This window comes from Lepus europaeus, chromosome 15 (genome assembly GCF_033115175.1).
Source record: "Lepus europaeus isolate LE1 chromosome 15, mLepTim1.pri, whole genome shotgun sequence".
NCBI classification, from domain to species: domain Eukaryota; kingdom Metazoa; phylum Chordata; class Mammalia; order Lagomorpha; family Leporidae; genus Lepus; species Lepus europaeus.
The window spans coordinates 29615605-29636478 of record NC_084841.1 but is presented as its reverse complement, the minus strand read 5'-3'; the positions used below and the strand labels follow the sequence as shown (position 1 = coordinate 29636478).

The window sequence follows — 20874 nt, the reverse complement described above, 5'->3', positions numbered from 1 at the left end:
GGTCAGGAAGTATAGGATGGCATAGAAAGTAAGTCCTCAAAGAAAAAGGGAACACCTACATCAAAGGTCATAAAAGCTAGCTTAAAGAGGATCTCACCAGTCAAATAATGATGGCAATACACTGTAACCTATTAAATAGAAGAGGAATGGCAGTCTCAAATGAGGGTAGTTCAAAAAGTCTGTTTAAAAATGAAAGATACTTATGTTTGGGGAAAAAAACCCTGAAATCATGCACAGTTTCTTTCTTTTTAAGATTGATTGATTTCTTTGAAAGGCAGAATTAGAGAGAGAGAGAGAGATCTTCAGCCATTGGTTCACTCCTAAAATGGCTCCAACAGCAGCAGCGGGGCAGGTCTGAAGCCAAGAGCCAGGAGCTCCTTCTGGATCACCCATATGGGTACAGGGCCCAAATACTTAGGCCATCTTCCATTGCTTTCCAAGGCACATTAGCAATGAGCTGGACTGGAAGTGGAACCAGGGCCCATAAGGGATGCTGGCATCACAAACACTGACTTAACCCATTAAGCTACAGTGCCAGCCCCAGAAATTACATTTCTAACAAATTCCCACATAATGTCAACATTGGTGCTGCTAGTCTAGGGGAATCATACTTTGAAAAACACTATACTAGAGAACTTAGGGGTAATGGTGACATCATGTCTGCAACTTAACTTCAAAAGAAATAAATCTAAAAACAAAACAAATATGCATATAATTGTCAACAATTAAGGAATTTGGGCAGAGACCTTATGGGAGGTTTTTTTGCACTACTCTTAAGGCTGAAATTATTTTTAAAAATCAAGTAAAAAATTAAGAGGCACTTCCACTAAAATGTATACAGTTATGAATGTAAGGAAAACTAAAAAGAAAATGAAAAACAGGAGTAGTACCTGATAGGATTAGAGACCATGTCCCAATATTTTCTTTTTTTTCAGTCTTTTTCCTATCAATTTTCTGAAATAACTTTCTGTTTTACTACTCCCTTACCCACACTTTAAAGAAAAGAATGAATATGGCAATAAAATATGTCCCTTCAAGATGAAAATTCTCTAATATAAAGGCGAAGGAAGCCCTTATTCACTTCTCCTCAATATAAAAGATACACAACATTCAAAGTTACAAAACCATCTGACAGGGCATATTAAGATCAGCTCAATAAACTAGAGATTTAAATAAAATTTATGTTAAATACAAAATAGTATTCTACATGCATAAGAATAGTTCATTAAAAGAAAGTAAACAAAGGATTTATATAAACTATTTAGAAGTTCCCAGTAGAATTTATAATTCACCCCTAAGTCTCACTTTTAGAAATATCTTGTTTTCAATCTACAAAATGAAAGACTATGCAAGAATATTTAAACAAAGCAACCAACTATTATCCCTAAATTTTAATGCTTTATCTCAATACCTGCTTTAAAATTCGTTCTATAGATCCTTGATCCATTTTGCTTGTAACAGCATCTTTTCTCAGTCGTGCAGCGACAGTTCCAAGATAATCAAGAGATGCCACTCTTAAAGCCATTTCTGTTGACTTATTACTGAACTGATGAACCTAAACATGGAAATAAAATAGTTTTCCATTAAGTTAGTAGATTTATAACAATATATCTTTAACAGCAATTTAATGTAAATTCCCAATCTATGTTTTATTTTTAAAATTTAAACTTTTTTGTTCTTGTGGTAGTATGCAAAAAAATGATTTTTACTTTCTGAAGTCTGAGCATTTTCATTTATTAACAAAATTATAGATTAAATTTACTCAAAAACCCAGTTCTTTTTAAAAATACAGGCTTAGCTGTTTACGCAAAATGGGAAATTACTGGTAAAAATTTCTTATCACAGAATTCTGATGCCTATGACTCATCTTACTTTCAGGACAGTACTAATATATTTTCCAATTCATAGAAAGTTAAGACCCCAAAAGCTTTGGAAGGCAACTATGTTCACCACTATACCACCAACACCTCCTAAGATCCAAAAAGTTTTGTAGAAATTTGTACTGCACAAGTCCAAATTTACTTTAAAGCGAAATCACAAAATTTCTTTGCATTTCATAATATGAGGACTAAAAACTGCCTTGTGTTTTCAGACATACTCTTAAAGGTGACAAAGAGTTCATGTCAATCAGTTGCATGCTTTGAATTGAGTAACTACAGTAACTTCTGACTCAGTGTTGAAATGCTTTTAATAATACATCATTTCCACACACCCCCAATATATTTTTTTTGACAGGTAGAGTTATAGACAGTGAGAGAGATAGGCAGAGAGAAAGGTCTTCCTTCCATTGGTTCACTCCCCAAATGGCTGCTATGGCTGGCACTGTGCCGATCTGAAGCCAGCAGCCAGGTGCTTCCTGCTGGTCTCCTATGTGGGTGCAGGCACCCAAGCACTTGGGCCATCCTCCATTGCCTTCCTGGGCCACAGCAGAGAGCTGGACTGGAAGAGGAGCAACCAGGACTAGAACCAGTGCCCATATGGGATGCCAGCGCCACAGGCGGAGGATTAACCAAGTGAGCCTCAGCACTGGCCCCACCCCCAATATTTTAAAACATTGTTTTCTTATGTAATGAAATGAAAGCACTAAAATTCACAACATTTCAAAGTTTTTTTACAAAGTACCAACAATATTGTGTACAGTTATGCACATGCAAAAATAGAGATGCAATGTTCATATTTCCTTACACATTTTTAAAGAATTCATCATCTGTGAATCAGAGTACATCCTCATTATGTTGTCTTCTAGTAATCTAATAATCTTTAAATGCTATACTCTTACCAACAGTCTCCCTAACAAACTAAGGAGCAGTTCAGCAGCTGGCCATTCAGGCTTATTGACTGTTGAAAGAAGGTCTTGAACAAAATTTTCAAACAGTGGTCTGTAATCTTCTTCACCTTGCTTACTACCACATCTGTTCAAAAACAAATAAGAAGGATGTCAATTTATGTGACATGTCTACCCACATGCTGAAATTTTGTTAACTAGGTTTTCTTTTCTCTGTATCTAGTAATAAGGCATGAAAGTACACTGAACATGGTTTAAAATCATCTATTTCTTAAATACCACTTTCCCCCTAAATATAGAAAATCAATTTATTAATATTAACGCTATTTTCTGGTAAGTATTCACATTTTAAAATATCATCACTGTTCTTTTCTCTACAAGATTACCCTAAATTCTTATACAGGCTAACTAATCTCTACAAACACTCCTATCAGGTGAAATGTACCATATTTTGCTTAAAAAATGATAAAAGTTCAACCCAATACTTTAATTATTTAGAATCTAAATTATAAGCAAATTAAAAAATTTTAGATTTTTAATATTCTAATTTGTCTCACTTTAAATCAGATCAGGAAACTAAGGACCAGGGAGAGGTATTTAGTATTCAGAGTGTGGCAGAAAATTGAATTAATCTTTTACTTAAGTGAACTATTCTCCATACTATGGAAAATAAAAATCAGATTTATGCTATTTTAACTTACTTTTTAAGGAAGATAGAAAGGAAGTTTTGGGCTGTTCGCATAGCTGTTTCATAAGAATTAGTAATGACAACATCCTGGTCAACCTAGAGAAGGGAAAATCAATTTATAAAGACATAAGAAATAATCAACAAGCAAACTGGCTTAGTTGTAATTGCAATGTTATTACAGAATAGAGGTAACACATTTGAGTACTAAAATGATTAAGTTTTTTTATATAAAGAGAAAAGCCACAATAAAAATATCTTACTAATTTTTTTGTGACAGGCAGAGTGGACAGTGAGAGAGAGAGAGAGAGAAAGGTCTTCCTTTGCCGTTGGTTCACCCTCCAAAGGCCACCGCGGCTGGCGTGCTGCGGCTGGTGCACCGTGCTGATCCGAAGGCAGGAGCCAGGTGCTTCTCCTGGTCTCCCATGGGGTGCAGGGCCCAAGCACTTGGGCCATCCTCACTGCACTCCCTGGCCACAGCAGAGAGCTGGCATGGAAGAGGGGCAACCGGGACAGAATCCAGCACCCCAACCGGGACTAGAACCCAGTGTGCCGGTGCCGCAAGGCAGAGGATTAGCCTGTTTAGCCACAGCGCCGGCCCCAATATCTTACTATTTTATAAAAATACTAAAAATACTGGCAGAATTTATTTTAACTTATTAAGTAACGTAAGAGTGACAAATGTGGTTAACAAGTATAATATCAATAACTGCTTACTATGCTGCAGGTCAGGGACAAGAAGAAATGCACTGGGGTCAGCGCTGCGGTATATGGTAAAGCTGCCACCTACAGTGCCAGCATCCCATATGGGTGCTGGTTCGAGTCCCGGCTGCTCTACTTCTGATCCAGCTTTCCGCTATGGCCTGGGAAAGCATTAGAAGATGGCCCAAGTGCTTGGGCCCCTGCACCCACATGGGAGACCTGTGAGAATCTCCTGGCTCCTGGCTTTGGATTGGCCCAGCTCCAGCCATTGTGGCCATGTAAGGAGTGAACCAGTAGATGGAAGATATCTCTCTGCCTCTGCCTCTCTGTAACTCTGACTTTCAAATAAATAAACAAATAAATATTTTTTAAAAAAAGAAAAATTGGATCAAAAGCATAAAACTAATACTGTAACTAAAGAATATTCTAACCTCAAAATTTATGAAACAATGGGATGTAATCTAAAAAACAATAAACATCTTCAGTAGCAATTTAAACATTAGAATATAAATAGTCAATTCATAGTTGCAGAAATCCAGAGACTAAATAAATACAGGTAAAGCTCAAACTCATCAGTAAACAGGAAAATGCAAAATACAACATGATACTATTTCACAGCAATCAGAATAGGTAAAATCGAAATGTAGAAATGCCAACTGAAAACCTCATTAAGGAAACTGACAAATTCCACTAAAGTTAATGCATGTAATTCTACTTCTTAGAACATTTAGAGAAACTTGTGTTGTAAGATGTGATACCATTATATGAGGTGTTTAACTCAAGTCAAAAACAATCTGGCACATTATATGTATTAAAAACATTGTTGACTGAAAAAATCAGCTGTAAATACATCACTGTCACTTATGTAAATTTAAAAGATCATGGAACTGGTGCTGTGGCACAGTAGGCTAAGCCTCCGCCTGAGGCACCAGCATCCCTATGGGTGCTGGCTTGTATCCTGGCTGCTCCTCTTTGGATCCAGCTCTCTGCTATGGCCTGGGGAAGCAGCAGCAGATGGCCCACGTGCTTAGGCTTCTGCACTTGCATGGGAGATCTGAAAGAAGCTCCTGGCTTTGGATTGTCCCAGTTCTGGCATTGTAGCCATTTGGGGAGTGAACCAATGGATGGAAGACCTTTCTGTCTCTGTAACTCTCTCTCTCAAATAAATAAAATCTTAAAAAAAAAGAGAACACAATGATTTGCCATCAAATTTATGCAAATAAATAAATGGAAGGGGATAAACATACTCATGATATAAGTTACTAAGAGTAAGGAAGAAAAAACTAAAGACACACAATGGGGTTGGAAGGGGAAAATTCAAAGATGGTCTCAACTCCTTGGACAATATTTACTTTACTATTTATTATATTTTATAATTAAGTGTAGAAATAACCACTAAATATATTTAAATTTGGCTGTAACAAAATGGATTTGTCACTTGAGTCTTACAAACCGGTATGGCAGGCTTGTTAAGTAGTACCATCTCAGTTTTTAGTTTTTTTAAGGAAAGGTTTATTGTTGGGTGGGGAAACCCACCATGCTGGAGAGGGGGGGAACAAAAAATAGGGCCAAAAGAGAGAGAGGTCGACATAGAGCACAGTTTTCTGGTTTTAATTTTTATTAACATAAGGAGAACAGATTTAATGTACTTCATAGGTACAATTCTAAGAAGATAACCATATTTTCCTCCTTCCTCTCTCCCTCTCTCAATCTCCCTCCATCCTTCCTTAATTTCAATCCACTGTAATCATAGGCTTAATGTACCACTAACTGTAATGTTTAACAAGCTGAAGAAATAAACTCAATAAAATGATTTTTGTTTCATGAGTGGTAGATATTAAGAGTCAGAATTCAAATCTCTCAAAAATGCTGTCTAATATTTCACAAGAAGCCTAAAGTACATTGATGAACTCTTAATTAAGAAATTTAGTTTTCTGGCCGGCGCCGTGGCTCAACAGGCTAATCCTCCGCCTTGCGGCGCCGGCACACCGGGTTCTAGTCCCGGTCGGGGCACCGACCCTGTCCCGGTTGCCCCTCTTCCAGGCCAGCTCTCTGCTGTGGCCAGGGAGTGCAGTGGAGGATGACCCAAGTGCTTGGGCCCTGCACCCCATGGGAGACCAGGAGAAGCACCTGGCTCCTGCCATCGGAACAGCGCGGTGCGCCGGCCGCAGCGCGCTACCGCGGCGGCCATTGGAGGGTGAACCAACGGCAAAAAGGAAGACCTTTCTCTCTGTCTCTCTCTCACTGTCCACTCTGCCTGTCAAAAATAAAAAAAAAAAAAATAAAATAAAAAAAAAAATAAAAAAAAAAAAAAAGAAATTTAGTTTTCTGACAAAGAATATAGGTGTTTCCTTACATAAAAGTACAAAGTTATAAAGCCTTTAAAGCTTTCCTTACCTTTTTATTTGAATCCTCTTCTGAATTAGAGTCCTTCTCTGATGATGGTAAGTGTACTACACACTGAATAAGCTGTAAAACCAGTGCTGTAACCATCTGAATATACATAGGTTCTCCATCCATATCGCTACTGTTTAACCTTTAATGAACAAGAAACAATTTAAATTATATGAAGTATGAAGAAAATCATTTTACATGTCAACTACCACCTTAAAGTTTTAGGATATTTCTTTACTAACATTTCTGGGCATTACCTTTAGTACTTATAATAATACTTTTATGTTTATTTTTTATAAATTAGAATATCAAGTAAATGTATATGTGTGTCAGATAATTAAAATGTGAAAGAAAAAAATACAGTGTAATACAAAGTTCTAAAGTATGCACTGAATAAAATTTATAGTGAAAATTTGTTTCTTAAAAAATAATTTTTTACATATTTAAAAGGCAGACAGGGAAAGAGAAATGAAAGAGAGAAAGTTAGCTCTCATCCATTGCCTCACTAGCTCAAAACAGCTGGGCCTAGGCTAGGCCAAAGCCAGGAGCTAGGAACTCAACCGGGGTCTTCTGTGTGGATAACTCAAGGACTTGAGCCACAAGCTGCTCCTCCCCAGCGTTCACATTAGCAGGAAGCTAGCAACAGCAGAAGAACAGAAGCTGAACCCAGGGATTTCCATCTGAGGTGTGAGCAATTCAAGTGGTACCTTAACCACTGCAACAAAGCCCACTCTTCAAATGCCTTTAAAGGGGCTGGTGCTGTGGCACAGGGGATTAAAGCTCTGGCCTGAAGTGCCGGCATCCCATATGGGTGCCAGTTCTAGTGCCAGCTGCTCCTCTTCAATCCAGCTCTCTGCTATGGCCTGGATAGCAGTAGAAGATGGCCCAAGTCCTTGGGCCCCTGCACCCATGTGGGAGACCTGGAAGAAGCTCCTGGTTCGTGGTTCCTGGCTTTGGATTGGCGCAGTTCCGGCCGTTGCCGCCATCTGGGAAGTGAACCAGCGGATGGAGGACCTCTCTCTCTGTCTCTACCTCTCTCTGTAACTCTGTCTTTCAAATAAATAAAATGAATCTTTAAAATTTTTTTTTTAAAAATCGCCTTTAGAAATAATCGCAGGTTAAGCCACCGTCTGCGACTCTGGTATCCTATATGGACAATGGTTTGAGTCCAGATTGCTCCTATGATCCAGCACCCTGCTAATGTGGCTGGGAAAGCAGGGGAAGATGGCCCAAGTCTTTGGACCTCTGTACCCATGTGGGAGACCCGGATGAAGCTCTTGGCTCCTGGTTTGGTCTTGTCCCAGCCCTGGCCATTAAGGCCATTTGGGCAGTGAATCAGTGGATGGAAGATCTCCCAGTCTTTCCCTCTGTAACTCTGCTTATTTATATAAAAATAAACTAAAAAAAAAAAAAAAATGCAAGTCTTAAATGTTTCCAAATGCCCATATCTTCTGGTATTCATTTTCTAACTCCAGTACTAAAATGTGCCAGGCTTTTTTTTTTTTGGGCGAGCAGGATCTATTTGTTTATTTAAATTATTAGTTTTTAACAGATCCAATGTGATTTGTAGATGCAATTGTAAGAATACAATCATGTTCCTTTCCTCCCTTGCTCCCCCTTTTTAGATAACATTTTTATTTGCATTACAATAAAAGGCTTACTGCTTCACTGATTAAGAAGTTTAAAAGTAAAAAGCAGAAAGACCCAGGCAAGGGCTTTCAACAGTAATTCAATGGGAAATTATCATTTCACTCACATTTAGCAAATTTTAAAGGAATCATAGATCATTAAAACTATAGTAGTATATCGGCCATCTCTGTGGCATAGCACATAAAGCCTCCACCTGCAGTGCCAGCACCCCATATGGGCGCCCCATATGGCTCCTGGCTTTGGATTGGCCAGGCTCCAGCTATTGCAGTCATCAGGGAAGTGAACCAGAGGATGGAAACGCATGCTCTCTCTCTCTCTGCCTCTGCCTCTCTGGAGCTCTGCCTTTTAAATAAATAAATAAATCTTTCATTAAAAAAAACTATACAATATTCTTTTTTAAAATTAATTATTATTTTTTTTTACAGGCAGAGTGGACAATGAGAGAGAGACAGACAGACAGAGAGAAAGGTCTTCCTTTACCATTGGTTCACCCTCTAATGGCCGCTGCAGCCGGCACACCGTGCTGATCCGAAGCCAGGAGCCAGGTGCTTCTCCTGGTCTCCCATGCAGATGCAGGGCCCAAGCACTTGGGCCATCCTCCACTGCACTCCCGGGCCACAACAGAGAGCTGGACTGGAAGAGGGGCAACCGGGAGAGAATCCAGCACCCCGACTGGGACTAGAACCCAGGGTGCCGGTGCCACAGGTGGAGGATTAGCCTATTGAGCCGCGGTGCTGGCCACTATACAATATTCTTAACCATTAGTTTGACAAAGTTGTAAAACAAAATTTTACAAAACTATTTTTGCAGCAATACTGACACACACAGACATTTCTTTTTTCTGTTTTTCTTTGCTTATTTTTAAAATTTTAGCTCTCACATATAAGGGAGAACACGCAGTATTTGTTTTTCTGGGTCTGGCTTATTCCATTCAACATGATGTCCTCCAGTTCTGCTGATTTTGCTGCAAGTGGCCAATATCATTCTTTTTTTTTTTTTTTAATTTTTTATTTTTTTTTGACAGGCAGAGTGGACAGTGAGAGAGAGAGACAGAGAGAAAGGTCTTCCTTTTTGCCGTTGGTTCACCCTCCAATAGCCGCCGCGGTAGGTGTGCTGCGGCCGGCGCACTGCGCTGATCCGATGGCAGGAGCCAGGTGCTTCTTCTCCTGGTCTCCCATGGGGTGCGGGGTGCAGGGCCCAAGGACTTGGGCCATCCTCCACTGCACTCCCTGGCCACAGCAGAGAGCTGGCCTGGAAGAGGGGCAACCGGGACAGGATCGGTGCCCCAACCAGGACTAGAACCCGGTGTGCCGGCGCCGCAAGGCGGAGGATTAGCCTAGTGAGCCGTGGCGCCGGCCCAATATCATTCTTTTTAAGAGCTGAGTAATACTCCATTGTGTGTGTATGTGTGTATCCATATTTCCTTCACCCATTTATCTGATGATGGACACCTTGGTTGAATCCACATTTTGAGTATCATAAACAGTACTACTATAAACATGATGGTGCAGGTATCTCTTTGATTCACTGTGTTCAAGTCTTTTGGGTACATATCCAGCAACGAGATAGCTGAATCCTAGAGTTAGTCTATTTCTAGTTTTTAAAGAAATCTCCACACTGTTTTCCACAATAACTGCACTGATTTACATTCCCACCAACAGTGTATACGTGTTCCCCCTTGTCCATGTCCTTAACAGCATTTGTTAACTCTGTTTGGATTTCAACCATTCTAGAGAGGTGAGGTGTAATCTTCTTGTGATTTTGATTTGCATTTCTCTGATGGCTATTGATGTCAAGCATTTTTTCAGGTATTTATTAGCCATTTGTATTTCTTTTTTGAGAACTGTCTGTTGTAGTCCTTTGCCCATTTCTTAAGTGGACTGGTTGCTTTTTCGTTGCTGAGTTTTTTAAGTTGCTGATATACTTGGGATATTAATCCTTTGTGAAATAGGTGGTTTGCAAATATTTTTTCCCCATTCTATCGGATGTTTCTTCACTCTACTGATTATTTCCTTTGCTGTACAAAAGTTTCATATAGTCCCATTTGTTTAGTTTTGTTTTTCTTACCTGTGCTTTGAGGCTCTTATCAAAGGAGTCATCCCCTACACCAATGTCTTGGAGTGTTTTCCCTACATTTTCTTCCAGGAACTTCATAGTCTCAGGTATTAGATTTAAATCTTTGATTCATCTTGAGTTGATTTTTGTATATAGTGAGAGGTAGTGATCTAATTTCATTCTTCTCCATACACACTCATATATTCAGTTTTTTTTTTAAGACTTTATTTATTTATTTGAAAGGCAAAGCCACAGAACAGAATAGGCAGAGAGAGACAGGGGTCTTCCATTCACTGGTTCATTTCCCAGATGGCCGAAACGGCCAAAGCTGAGCTCATCCAAAGCCAGGAGCCAGGAAACTCCTCCGGGTCTCCCACGCAGGTGCAGGGATCGAAGGACTTGGGCCATCCTCCACTGCCTTCCCAGGCCATAGCAGAGAGCTGGATTGGAAGTGGAGCAGCTGGGACTCGAACCAGTGCCCACATGGGATGCCAGCACTGCAGGTGGCAGCCCCACCTGCTACGCCACAGTGCTTGCCCCAGTATATATCCAGTTTTGCCAGCGCCATTTGAAGAGATTATCCTTACTCTACTGTATGGTCTGAGCACTTTTGTCAAAAATCGGTTGGCTGTATTTATGTAGATTAAGTTCTGGGCTCTCTTTTCTGTTCCATTGATCTGTGTATGGGTTTTCATGCCAGTACCATGCTGTTTTTATTACTACAGCCTTGTAGAATACTTTGACATTAGGTATTTTAATGCCTCTAGCTTGATTTTTCTTATCTAGGATTGCTTTGGCTGTTCTAGGTCTTTTGTGATTCCATATGAATTTCAGATTTATTTTTTTATAATTCTGTAAAGAATACCATTGGTATTTTGAAAGAGATTGCATTCAATTTATAGATTGCTTTAAGAAGTATAGGCATGGGGCAGGCACTGTAGCACAGTAGGTTAATCCTCTGCCTGCAGTGCTGGCATCCCATATGGGCGCTGGTTTGAGTCCTGGCTGCTCCTCTTCCAATCCAGATCTCTGCTGCGGCCTGGAAAAGCAGTGGAAGATGGCCAGGAGGAGGCACCTCGCTCCTAGCTTCGGATTGGCACAGTTCTGGCCATTGTGGCCATTTGAGGAGTGAACCAATGGAAGACCGTTCTCTCTGTCTGTAACTCTACCTCTCAAATAAAAAAAATTTCAATATATAACATATATATTTTATGTTTATATATTCTTACATATTAATATATTATATATTTATAAATATATATTTATATATATATATTTCTTTTTTTGGGTCACTGATGGTTTGTTTCACCATATTTGATAATTTTCATTGTAAAGATCTTTGACTTCTTCAATTAAATTCACTCTTAAGTAGCTGATTTTTCTGTGGCTATTAGAATGGTATTTCTTGATTATTCTTTCTGTGAGTTCATCATTAGCATACAAAAAAGCTATGGTTATGTTTATTTTGTAATCTGAAACTTTACTGAATTGGTTTATCAATTCTAACAGCTTTTGGAGGAGACTTTAGGCTTTTCCATGTTCAATATGTTATCTGCAAACACGGATAACTTGACTTTCTCTTTCTCAATTTTGATGCCCTTTATTTCTTTCTCTTCCTTAATTGCCTTGCTAAAACTTCTAGTGCCATACTGAAGAAGAGTGGCAAAAGTATATACATCCAGGGCTGGCTCTGTGGCACAGCAGGTTAACACCTTGGCCTGAAGCGCCAGCATTCCATATGAGTGCTGGTTCTACTCCCAGCTGCTCCACTTCTGATCCAGCTCTCTGCTATGGCCTGGGATAGCAGTAGAAGATGGCCCAAGTCCTTCGACTCCTGCACTTGCATGGGAGACCCGAAAGAAGCTCCTGGTTTTTGGCTTCGGATTGGTGCAGCTCCGGCCATTGCGGCTAATTGGGGAGTGAACCATCGGATGGAAGACCTCTCTCTCTCTCTGTTAACTCTGACTTTCAAATAAATAAATAAAGCTTTAAAAAAAAGTGTAGACATCCTTGTCTTGTTTCAGATCTGAAGGGAAATGCTTTCCACTTTTTCCCATTCAGTATGATATTTGCTGTTGGTTTGTGATATATAGCCTTTATAATTTTGAGGACTGTTCCTTTTATACTTTATTTGTAAGGTTTTTTTCATGAAGGGGTGTTGAATATTACCAAATGCTTTCTCTGCATCTACTGAGATGACCATCTAATTTTTGTTCTTCATTCTATTGATGGGATTTATGACGTTTATTGATTTGCAAATGTTGACTCACCCTTGCATTTATGGTATAAATCCCACCTAATCATGATGTAGTGATCTTTTTGATGTAGTTTTGGATTTGGTTTGCTAGTATCTCACTGAGAACCTTTTGCACCTATGTTCATTAAGGATATAGGTCTGTAGTTTTCTTTACCTGTTGTGTCTTTGTTGGGTATCAAAGTAATGTTGACCTCATAAAATAGTTTGGCACAGTTCTATCCAGAACAATTTTGGAATAGTTTGAAGAGTACTGAAGTTACTTCCTCTTTGAATGTTTTGTAGAATTCAGTTGTAAAAGCTCAGGTCTCCAACCTTTCATTGATGGAAGAATTTGATCACTGCTTCAATGTCATTGCTTGTTAGGGATCTGTTTAGACTGTCTATATCTTCCTGATGTAATCTTGGTAGGTCATATTCATTTCTTCGAGGTTTTCTAGTTTATTAGCATATAGTTCTTCATATTAGTTTCTTACGATCCTATGTATTTCAGTGGTTTCGGTTATAATGTTTCTTTTTTCATCATTAATTCAGAGTCTTTTTCTTTGTTATTCTGACTAGAGGTTTATCCATTTTGTTTATGTTCTCAAAAAACAACTTTTTGTTTTGCTGATCTCTTTTATTTTTATTTTTAGTTTCAATTTCATTTATTTCTGGTCTGATCCTTATTATTTCTCACCTCCTGCTGATTTTGGCTTGTTCTTCTTTTTCTACGTCTTTAAGATGCATCATTAGATCATTAATTTTAAGAATTTTTCACTTTTTTAATGTAAGCACTTACTGCTAAAACACTCGCATCTTAATACTGATTTTGCTGTATTCCCCAGGTTTTGATAATGTTATATTTTTATTTCAAGAAAGTTTATTCCTTTTCAAATTCTTCAATCACCCCCTGATCAGTTGGTACTATGTTATTTAATTTGCAAGTATTTATAGTGTTCTATTTTTCTTCTTGTTGTTTTCTAGTGTTTTTTTTTTTTATGGTCTGAGAAGATAGATGGTACTATTTAAATCTTAAAATTGTTGAGACTTGATTTGTAGTTAATCCTACAGAACATTCCATGTGCTGATAAGAATGGGTAGTCACAGTCAGCTCTTAATCACCTGTGCTCAAGTACGAGGTAAACAGCACAGATTATGAAAAAACAATTTTCAAGTTTTTTATTGTATTGATATTGTAGAAATGTAAAAATCTGTTCATATGCTGATGGTTTCTTTAGGTTTACCAGATGATATTTATCTATACACATTCAGTCCAAAAAATGGATATGACAAAGTTAATTATTTCAAAGAAAACAGACTTTAAAAGCAATTTAAGGAGCTGGTGCTGTGGTGCAGCGGGTTAAAGCCCTGGCCTGAAGTGCCAGCATCCCATATGAGTGCCGGTTCATGTCCCAGCTACTCCTCTTCTGATCCAGCTCTCTGCTATGGCCTGGGAAAGCAGTAGAGGACGGTCAAGTCCTTGGGCCTCTGCACCCACGTGGAAGATCCGGAGGAAGCTCCTGGCTCTTGGCTTTAGATCGGTGCATCTCCAGCCATTGCCACCATCTGGGAAGTGAATCAGCGGATGGAAGACCTCTCTCTCTGTCTCTACCTCTCTCTGTAACTCTTTCAAATAAATAAAATAAATCTTAAAAAAAAATAAAATAAAAGCAATTTAAAACAGTAAGCCAAGTCAACACATTTCATCACTTAGGAATATTATAATTACTTGTGCTGGCAAAGAGGATAATGCTGACCATAGCAGTAAGTAATACTATTTAGTTATAACGTGCTGAATCATTAAAGCATTTAATCCCCATGTCTATTCTTTATACTGCTGTTAGTCTTTTAGCTCTCCTTTAAAAATATATCATTTAATGGCTTATCATTACAAAGAATTAAGTTCAATATCCTTAATTTGGCTTATAAAACACCCTGTGAACTATTATGATTCTATTTCTCTTTTCATAAAACAGTGATTCCTTTTTTTTTTTTTTAAATGTATTTATTTATTTGAAATGGAGCATTACAAAGACAGAAAGGAAGAGACAGACACTGGTTCAAATAGCTGCAGAGGCCAGAGCTGGGCCGTCTGAAGCCAGGAGCTTCTTCCAGGTCTCCCACTTGGGTGCAGAGGCCCAAGCACTTGAGCCATCTTTTGCTGCTTTCCCAGGTCCATTAGCAGGGAGCTGGATCAGAAGTAGAGCAGCTGGGACTCAACCCGGTTCCCATATGGGATACCTGCCTGCTATGCCACAGTGCTGGCCCTCAAACCAGTGATTCTTAACCAGGGAAGATTCTGATTTCCAGTTTGGTTCTCACAACTGGAAAAGGTGTGGGCATCTAGTGCTTAGATCAGGGATGCTGGTAGCATCCTGTAAGGCACAGGACAGTCCTGTAGAACAAAGTATGACCTTGTCCAAAATGTCACAAGATTGAAAAACACTGTCATAGATCTTTAAAACTGAGGATTATTGAACTTCTTTGTTTCCCAAAGATCTCATTGTATTAGTTATTTTTCATGCTGTCCTGACTGAACCCTTATTTTATTGATAAAATATAAATCAGACAGATGTGAAGAATCAAGTTTTATGGCAACAATATAATGGAATTCTTTTGTATACTTGACCTTTGCAGTCAATTAGTTACCTGAAGTTCCTCAAACTCCTCTTGCTAGTTGGTAATCTTGCAAGTGAAGTAAAAATTTCTTCCAAAATTAACTGCCTATGCTTTTCATATCTTGAGAATACCTGTTTAGGAAGTATTAGATTCCAAATTAAACCCATTCAACTAATAAAAAGCAAACGATATGATAATGTGGTAGAAATCATTTGCCATTTAGAATGAAAATGTTTCCACTTTTTCTGTACTAATGACTTCAGATAATTTGCTCTAATTTTCTGCCATTAATTACAATATTTTTTATAAAAGGCAAAGAACATACTAATTTCATTAGAAGAGCAGGATATCTTGAGTATAGAAAGCAAGAAAAGATATGATTTTAAACCATTCTGATTTATTTAAATATTAAGAAACTGTTAACTGGAATATTTTTAAATATTCTCAAGTTTTTCAAATCTGACAAAAACAGAATAACCGAACAAATTCATGGTATAGAAAAATGAAACTTCAGTTTATAAAAATCTAGTAAGACACAGTACTGAAATGAATCTACTAGAAACTAGGAATTTGAATTTTTTTAAAAGTTTAGATTAATTGACATTAATGTTACTTTAAGGAAGAGAGTAACTAAAAATACTTACTGCGGTAACTAATTTAATGGCACACAACTGTAGTTCACTGACATTTTCCACAAAAAATGGTGTAATTCCCATTGATGAAACCTGGGGAGAAGGTGGAGAAACAGCAATTAGTAGACATCTTTAGGTAATTTTAGCAACATTCTATATTACCAAATTCCAACATATTCATGAACTTACAGGAAAACATTAAGAGGCTATCTTCTGTTCCCTCACCTAAGCTAATTTCCTTTCTTTGTTTCCCTTCATCCTCAAGCACATTAGCACATATACAAGGTATCCTGATTCACAGCTGTCATTCCTCTAGTAGTCATCTTTTGGATTTATAAGTGGCATACGAATATAAAGAAACAAAAAACATCTCACTATCTTGGATAAAAATACATAGTGTAAAGGATATCATTCAAAGAATGCAAAGTTTGAAAATCACACTATATTCACCTGCCTTCTGCCCAAAATGTTTCTTATTAAACTCCTCTGAACTTTTATTTTCCAACTTAGATATTACACTAAACAGGAAAAGTTAACATAATGCTGGTATTATTATTCAGTAAGCAAGGTTATACCAGATTTAATCAAATCCTTTATTCTTAAATCATTATGTCTAGAAATATACAAAATGCTTAAAAAAAAAAAAAAAACCCTCACCTGAAGAATTGTTGTGTCTGTAAGAAGCTGTATCTCTAGTAATTCTGATAAGCTGCTAACAATATCACATACTTTGTTATAAAGCATTACTATTACTCTTTGTTTATGAGTAGAACACTTAGCCCGTTTGGCCTTTGAACTTAATAAGCCTCCTAAAATGAAAAAAAAAAAAAAAATTCAAGACAAGAGAAATAACATTTTTTTTAAATTAAGAGAACACAATGGTTTTAGCTACATAAAAATGCAATCTTTTCAATAAAGCTGGTTACTGAAAGAGAAATACTTGTAACATAATATAACGGCACATTTCAGCAGCTACTAAAGTCTTGCTATTTAAAGTATTACTCTATCATGATTTGCATTTTTTTTACATTGCAGCAAAATAGTAAGATTATATTTCACTTTAAATTAACCTAACAATTATTGTGAAACAGGTAATTAAATGTAGATTGTTCCTGGGCCTCAATTTAGTGTTCCTCATTTCAAATATAGAAGTATTAACTGTTTCATTGCTTATTTATACAGGCTAACAGCAAAAGAAATTGAGCTGCACACTCAGTCTAGCAATTAAGGTGCCAGTTGATACAACGGCATTCCACATCAGAGTGTCTAGGGTGGAACTGGCTCCCAAGTCTAGCTTCGTGCTAATGTAGATCCTGGGAGGCAGCGGTGATGGCTCAAGTAATAGGACTGCTCCTGTAGTCACGTGGGACACTAGGACTGAAATCTCAGCTGCTAGCTTCAGCCTCCATCAATTCTTGGGTATTATGGGCATTTGAAGAATAAATCAGCACACGGGGGCGCTCTCTCTCTCTCAAATAAGCAAGTAGAAATAAAGATACAGAGCACACATGTAGAATCAATCCAAATAACTACCACTTTGGGTAAAGTTAGTGGGGAGTGATAAACGGAAACAGAAGCTAGTATTTGGAATTTTCCTCGACCAGTAGAAATACCTGTAACTTCTTTTTCTTAAAGATTTATTTACTGGAAAGTCAGAGTTACACAGAGAGAGGAGAGGCAGAGAGAGAGAGGTCTTCCATCTGCTGGTTCACTCCCCAGAGCTGCACGGATCTGAAGCCAGGAGCCAGGAGCTTCCTCCAGGTCTGCAACGAGGGTGCAGGGGCCCAAGGACTTGGGCCATTTTCTACTGCTATCCCAGGTCATAGCAGAGAGCTGGGTCAGAAGAGGAGCAGCTGGGATTCGAATTGGTGCCATAAGGGATGCCGGCACTGCAGGCAGCGGCTTTACCCGCTAGGCCACAGCGCCAGACTCCCTGTAAATTCTATAACACAAGTTAATATCCCTTTTGGAATATATATATATAGATTTTACCGGTTGAGCATCCTTAATCTGAAAACTCAAAACATACTGGACTTTTGGTTTAGGGATGCTCCAACTTGTAGTTGCTAAAAAATTTATAATTGATCAAGTACTATACTTAATAGTTATATATTCTAGACAAATCCAAAAATCAAAATCAGTGTTAATTACAATTTATATAATAATTTGTGTCATTTTAATATTTATAATATAAAGAAATCATCAACATAAAAGAGCAAACTAACCTCCATGAGGATCTAATCTGTAAACAGGATCATACTGGGGATAAAGTGTATTCTGCAAATGAAATTTAGTGTACTGTATAACTCTTTCAATTACATCCTCAATGTATACAGCTTTTGGCATGTTAGGGGATGTCATAATGTTGATAGTTGTAAGACAAGCATCTGCTGATTTTGTGACTCTTTCCATAATAAGGTCTCTCCACAATCTTTCTTCTTCTTCAGTATCGTTATTCTATAAAACAGCACGATGTTAACAACATGAAAATAAACCCACTTATCAGTTGAAAATATAAATTAAACAATGGTGTATTTGATTTTCATGATGGAAAACAGAATTTTGATATGTTTACTCTTTATATTACTTTAAGCAAAATTTTTGCTTCAGTATTTTCAAAAATGATATATTCTATGAATTTCACCACTAGATGACACTCTCCAAACACAATTATAGTTACTTTTACCTTTTATGAGTCTTAACCAAATCTAAGAATTTAGCTTATAACATTAACCATATACAAATTAATTCTGTGCTTTACATGTAAACATTATGATAGTTAAAAAACAATAATGTTTGCTTGTGATTATCAGACCAAAGCAAAAATTACAATAATAAAACCCAAATAGTTTAGAGGTAATAAAAAGTTGTTGGCTTGATCATGCTTAATCACCTTTTTTTTAAAGCACTTTTTTAAAAACTGGGATTAAAAAGTGGTATAACACAGACTTCTGAAGACTTATTTTCTAAAATTGGTCATTCAGCAACTGACAGAAGACTTCATTTTACATTATAAATCAGCAACCTGACATTACAATTGGGGAGTGCTTTTAGTCTTACTATTAAAGTGAAAATTTTTCTATTGTATCCTTTTTAAATGAAATATCAGCTTTATATTCTGGGATTACTTCCATATACATGCTTTTAAAAGTTTATATATTTTTACATATTTGTAAAGCAGAGAGGGGCTTTCTAATCAATAATGCTTAAAAACTTGATTACCTTTTCCCCCTCTAGCTTTCTTTTTTCTTACTGTTTAAATTACATGCATACTTAAAAAAAAAGATTAAGTAGTTTGACTTTGAGATTAAAATTGCTCTTTGGAAGAGTCCGTTAAGGAGGTTCATGATTCATGCTGAACATTAAGGCTATCTATATAACATTTTAAGTAGTGCTAAGGTTTTAAGGAATGAAAATAATTCCATGTGACTCAGCTATCTTTCCAGAACTCTAGATTACTGATGTTTACCACAATTTCCTGGGAAAGTGTTTAACTTTGTATGATTCAAAAACCAGTTCAGAAAACTACCATCAGAGATTACTTTTCTACATATTTTACTCCATGTGGCTCCTGTAAACACTAACATTTCTCTCATAAAATAAAGTACATGTACTAAATATGAGAGGACTTCAAAAGTTCATCAAAAACAGAATAAAAGATATTGTAGATTTTACAATTTTTAAGTCCTTTGGTACATATGTATAAATGAGAAGTGGTTATTTCTAGACAATATAATTTTTTCTGCTTAAAGAAAATCTCTACTAAACGCCAATAAACATTAATATTTGCATTCATTAACAGTAAAGATATTAAGATCAATCTGACACATATGCAATTTAAAATAGGCTATTACAATGCTAGGAAGGCAAGTTCCAGAAAATTTAATTTATAAACTATTGTAACCATTTTGTTACTGCTTCTGACATAAACACATTAAAATGGAGAACAGTTGCAGTTAACATTTACTGAGAAGTTACAATGTACCAGATGCTGTTTTAACTACTTTGTATGAATTAATTCATTTAACCTGTTCAACCCCAGTTTGAGCTCTGTATTCAAATGATATATAAGGATTAACGCTTTAGTGTACATCAAGAAATCAGCAAAAGGTTTCCAGTATTTCCCTAGGGAAGGTCAACAAAAAGAATTACTTACCTACTATTACCTCACAAGTGAAAGGAAATTTTAAACACATACATTTCATACAATTACACAAGGAAAAGCATAAACGATTCAGAGATTAAAGAATAGTTGTTTGACAAAGAACAAAGAATTTTTTCTAAGTTAAATAAATTTAAATGTCTTTACTTGTCTTTATATCAAAGCTGTAAATTGACAATGTGTAACAATTTTTAATTGCTAAAAGTAAAATTCTATTAGCAATGTTAATGAACGTAACTTGCAATTCGTGGTAACAAGTGCAAATCAATGATATGTGGCATTTTCCCCATAAAACAAAGTGGCTTAAAATTAAATCAACAATACAGATTTTACACTTACATGATTTAACAAAGTGGAAAGCTTTGACCCATCTTGAATATTCTTCTCTAAGATATTTAGGACTTTCACAGTTTTGTCAGTTGAAAGCTAAAATGACAATATAAATTCTTTTATCAATTACTGGTAAAACAAATTATTCAAGAAACATTCTGTACAATTATTCCCTTTGGGCTATGAAAGATAAAACTTTACTACCCTGTTGAAGAGTGTATGTGTGTGGAACTTCCCCCTTTAAGCTCTATTCAAGTTGAATTATGTAAAAGAATTAATCAGTTGTTTGTGGAAAACAAAGTAACGCAGAATAGTCACATGTGTATACTATCAGCCAACTCATACTACTTATCTTTTTTTTAAAAAAAAATTATTTTTATTTATTTGAAAGACAGAGCCACAGAGAGAGGCAGAGCCAGAGAGAGAGAGAGGTCTTCCATTCTGCTGGTTCACTAATGACCACAATGGCCAGAGCGGAGCTGATCCGAAGCCAGGAACCAGGAGCTTCCTCCCAGTCCCCCACAAGAGTGCAGGGGCCCAAGGAGTTGGGTCATCCTCCACTGCTTTCCCAGGCCATAGCAGAGAGCTGGATCAGAAGAGGAGCAGCTGGGACTTGAATCAGTG

General features: G+C 37.1%; 1 protein-coding gene across 8 annotated transcripts in view; it reads right to left on the bottom strand.

Annotated features, from left to right (window-relative positions):
• The window catches only part of NIPBL (NIPBL cohesin loading factor), a 227934-nt gene that overhangs the window by 50533 nt on the left and 156527 nt on the right, over window positions 1-20874 (bottom strand). For all 8 annotated transcript variants that reach the window (XM_062212605.1, XM_062212607.1, XM_062212606.1 and 5 more), the window contains 9 exons: window positions 20260-20346; window positions 17984-18215; window positions 16416-16567; window positions 15771-15851; window positions 15157-15257; window positions 6570-6708; window positions 3487-3569; window positions 2780-2912; window positions 1412-1555 (listed from right to left, as the gene is read on the bottom strand). In XM_062212605.1, coding sequence (XP_062068589.1) covers window positions 1412-1555; window positions 2780-2912; window positions 3487-3569; window positions 6570-6708; window positions 15157-15257; window positions 15771-15851; window positions 16416-16567; window positions 17984-18215; window positions 20260-20346 — 1152 coding nt within the window. The remainder of the gene's footprint in view (window positions 1-1411; window positions 1556-2779; window positions 2913-3486; window positions 3570-6569; window positions 6709-15156; window positions 15258-15770; window positions 15852-16415; window positions 16568-17983; window positions 18216-20259; window positions 20347-20874) is intronic.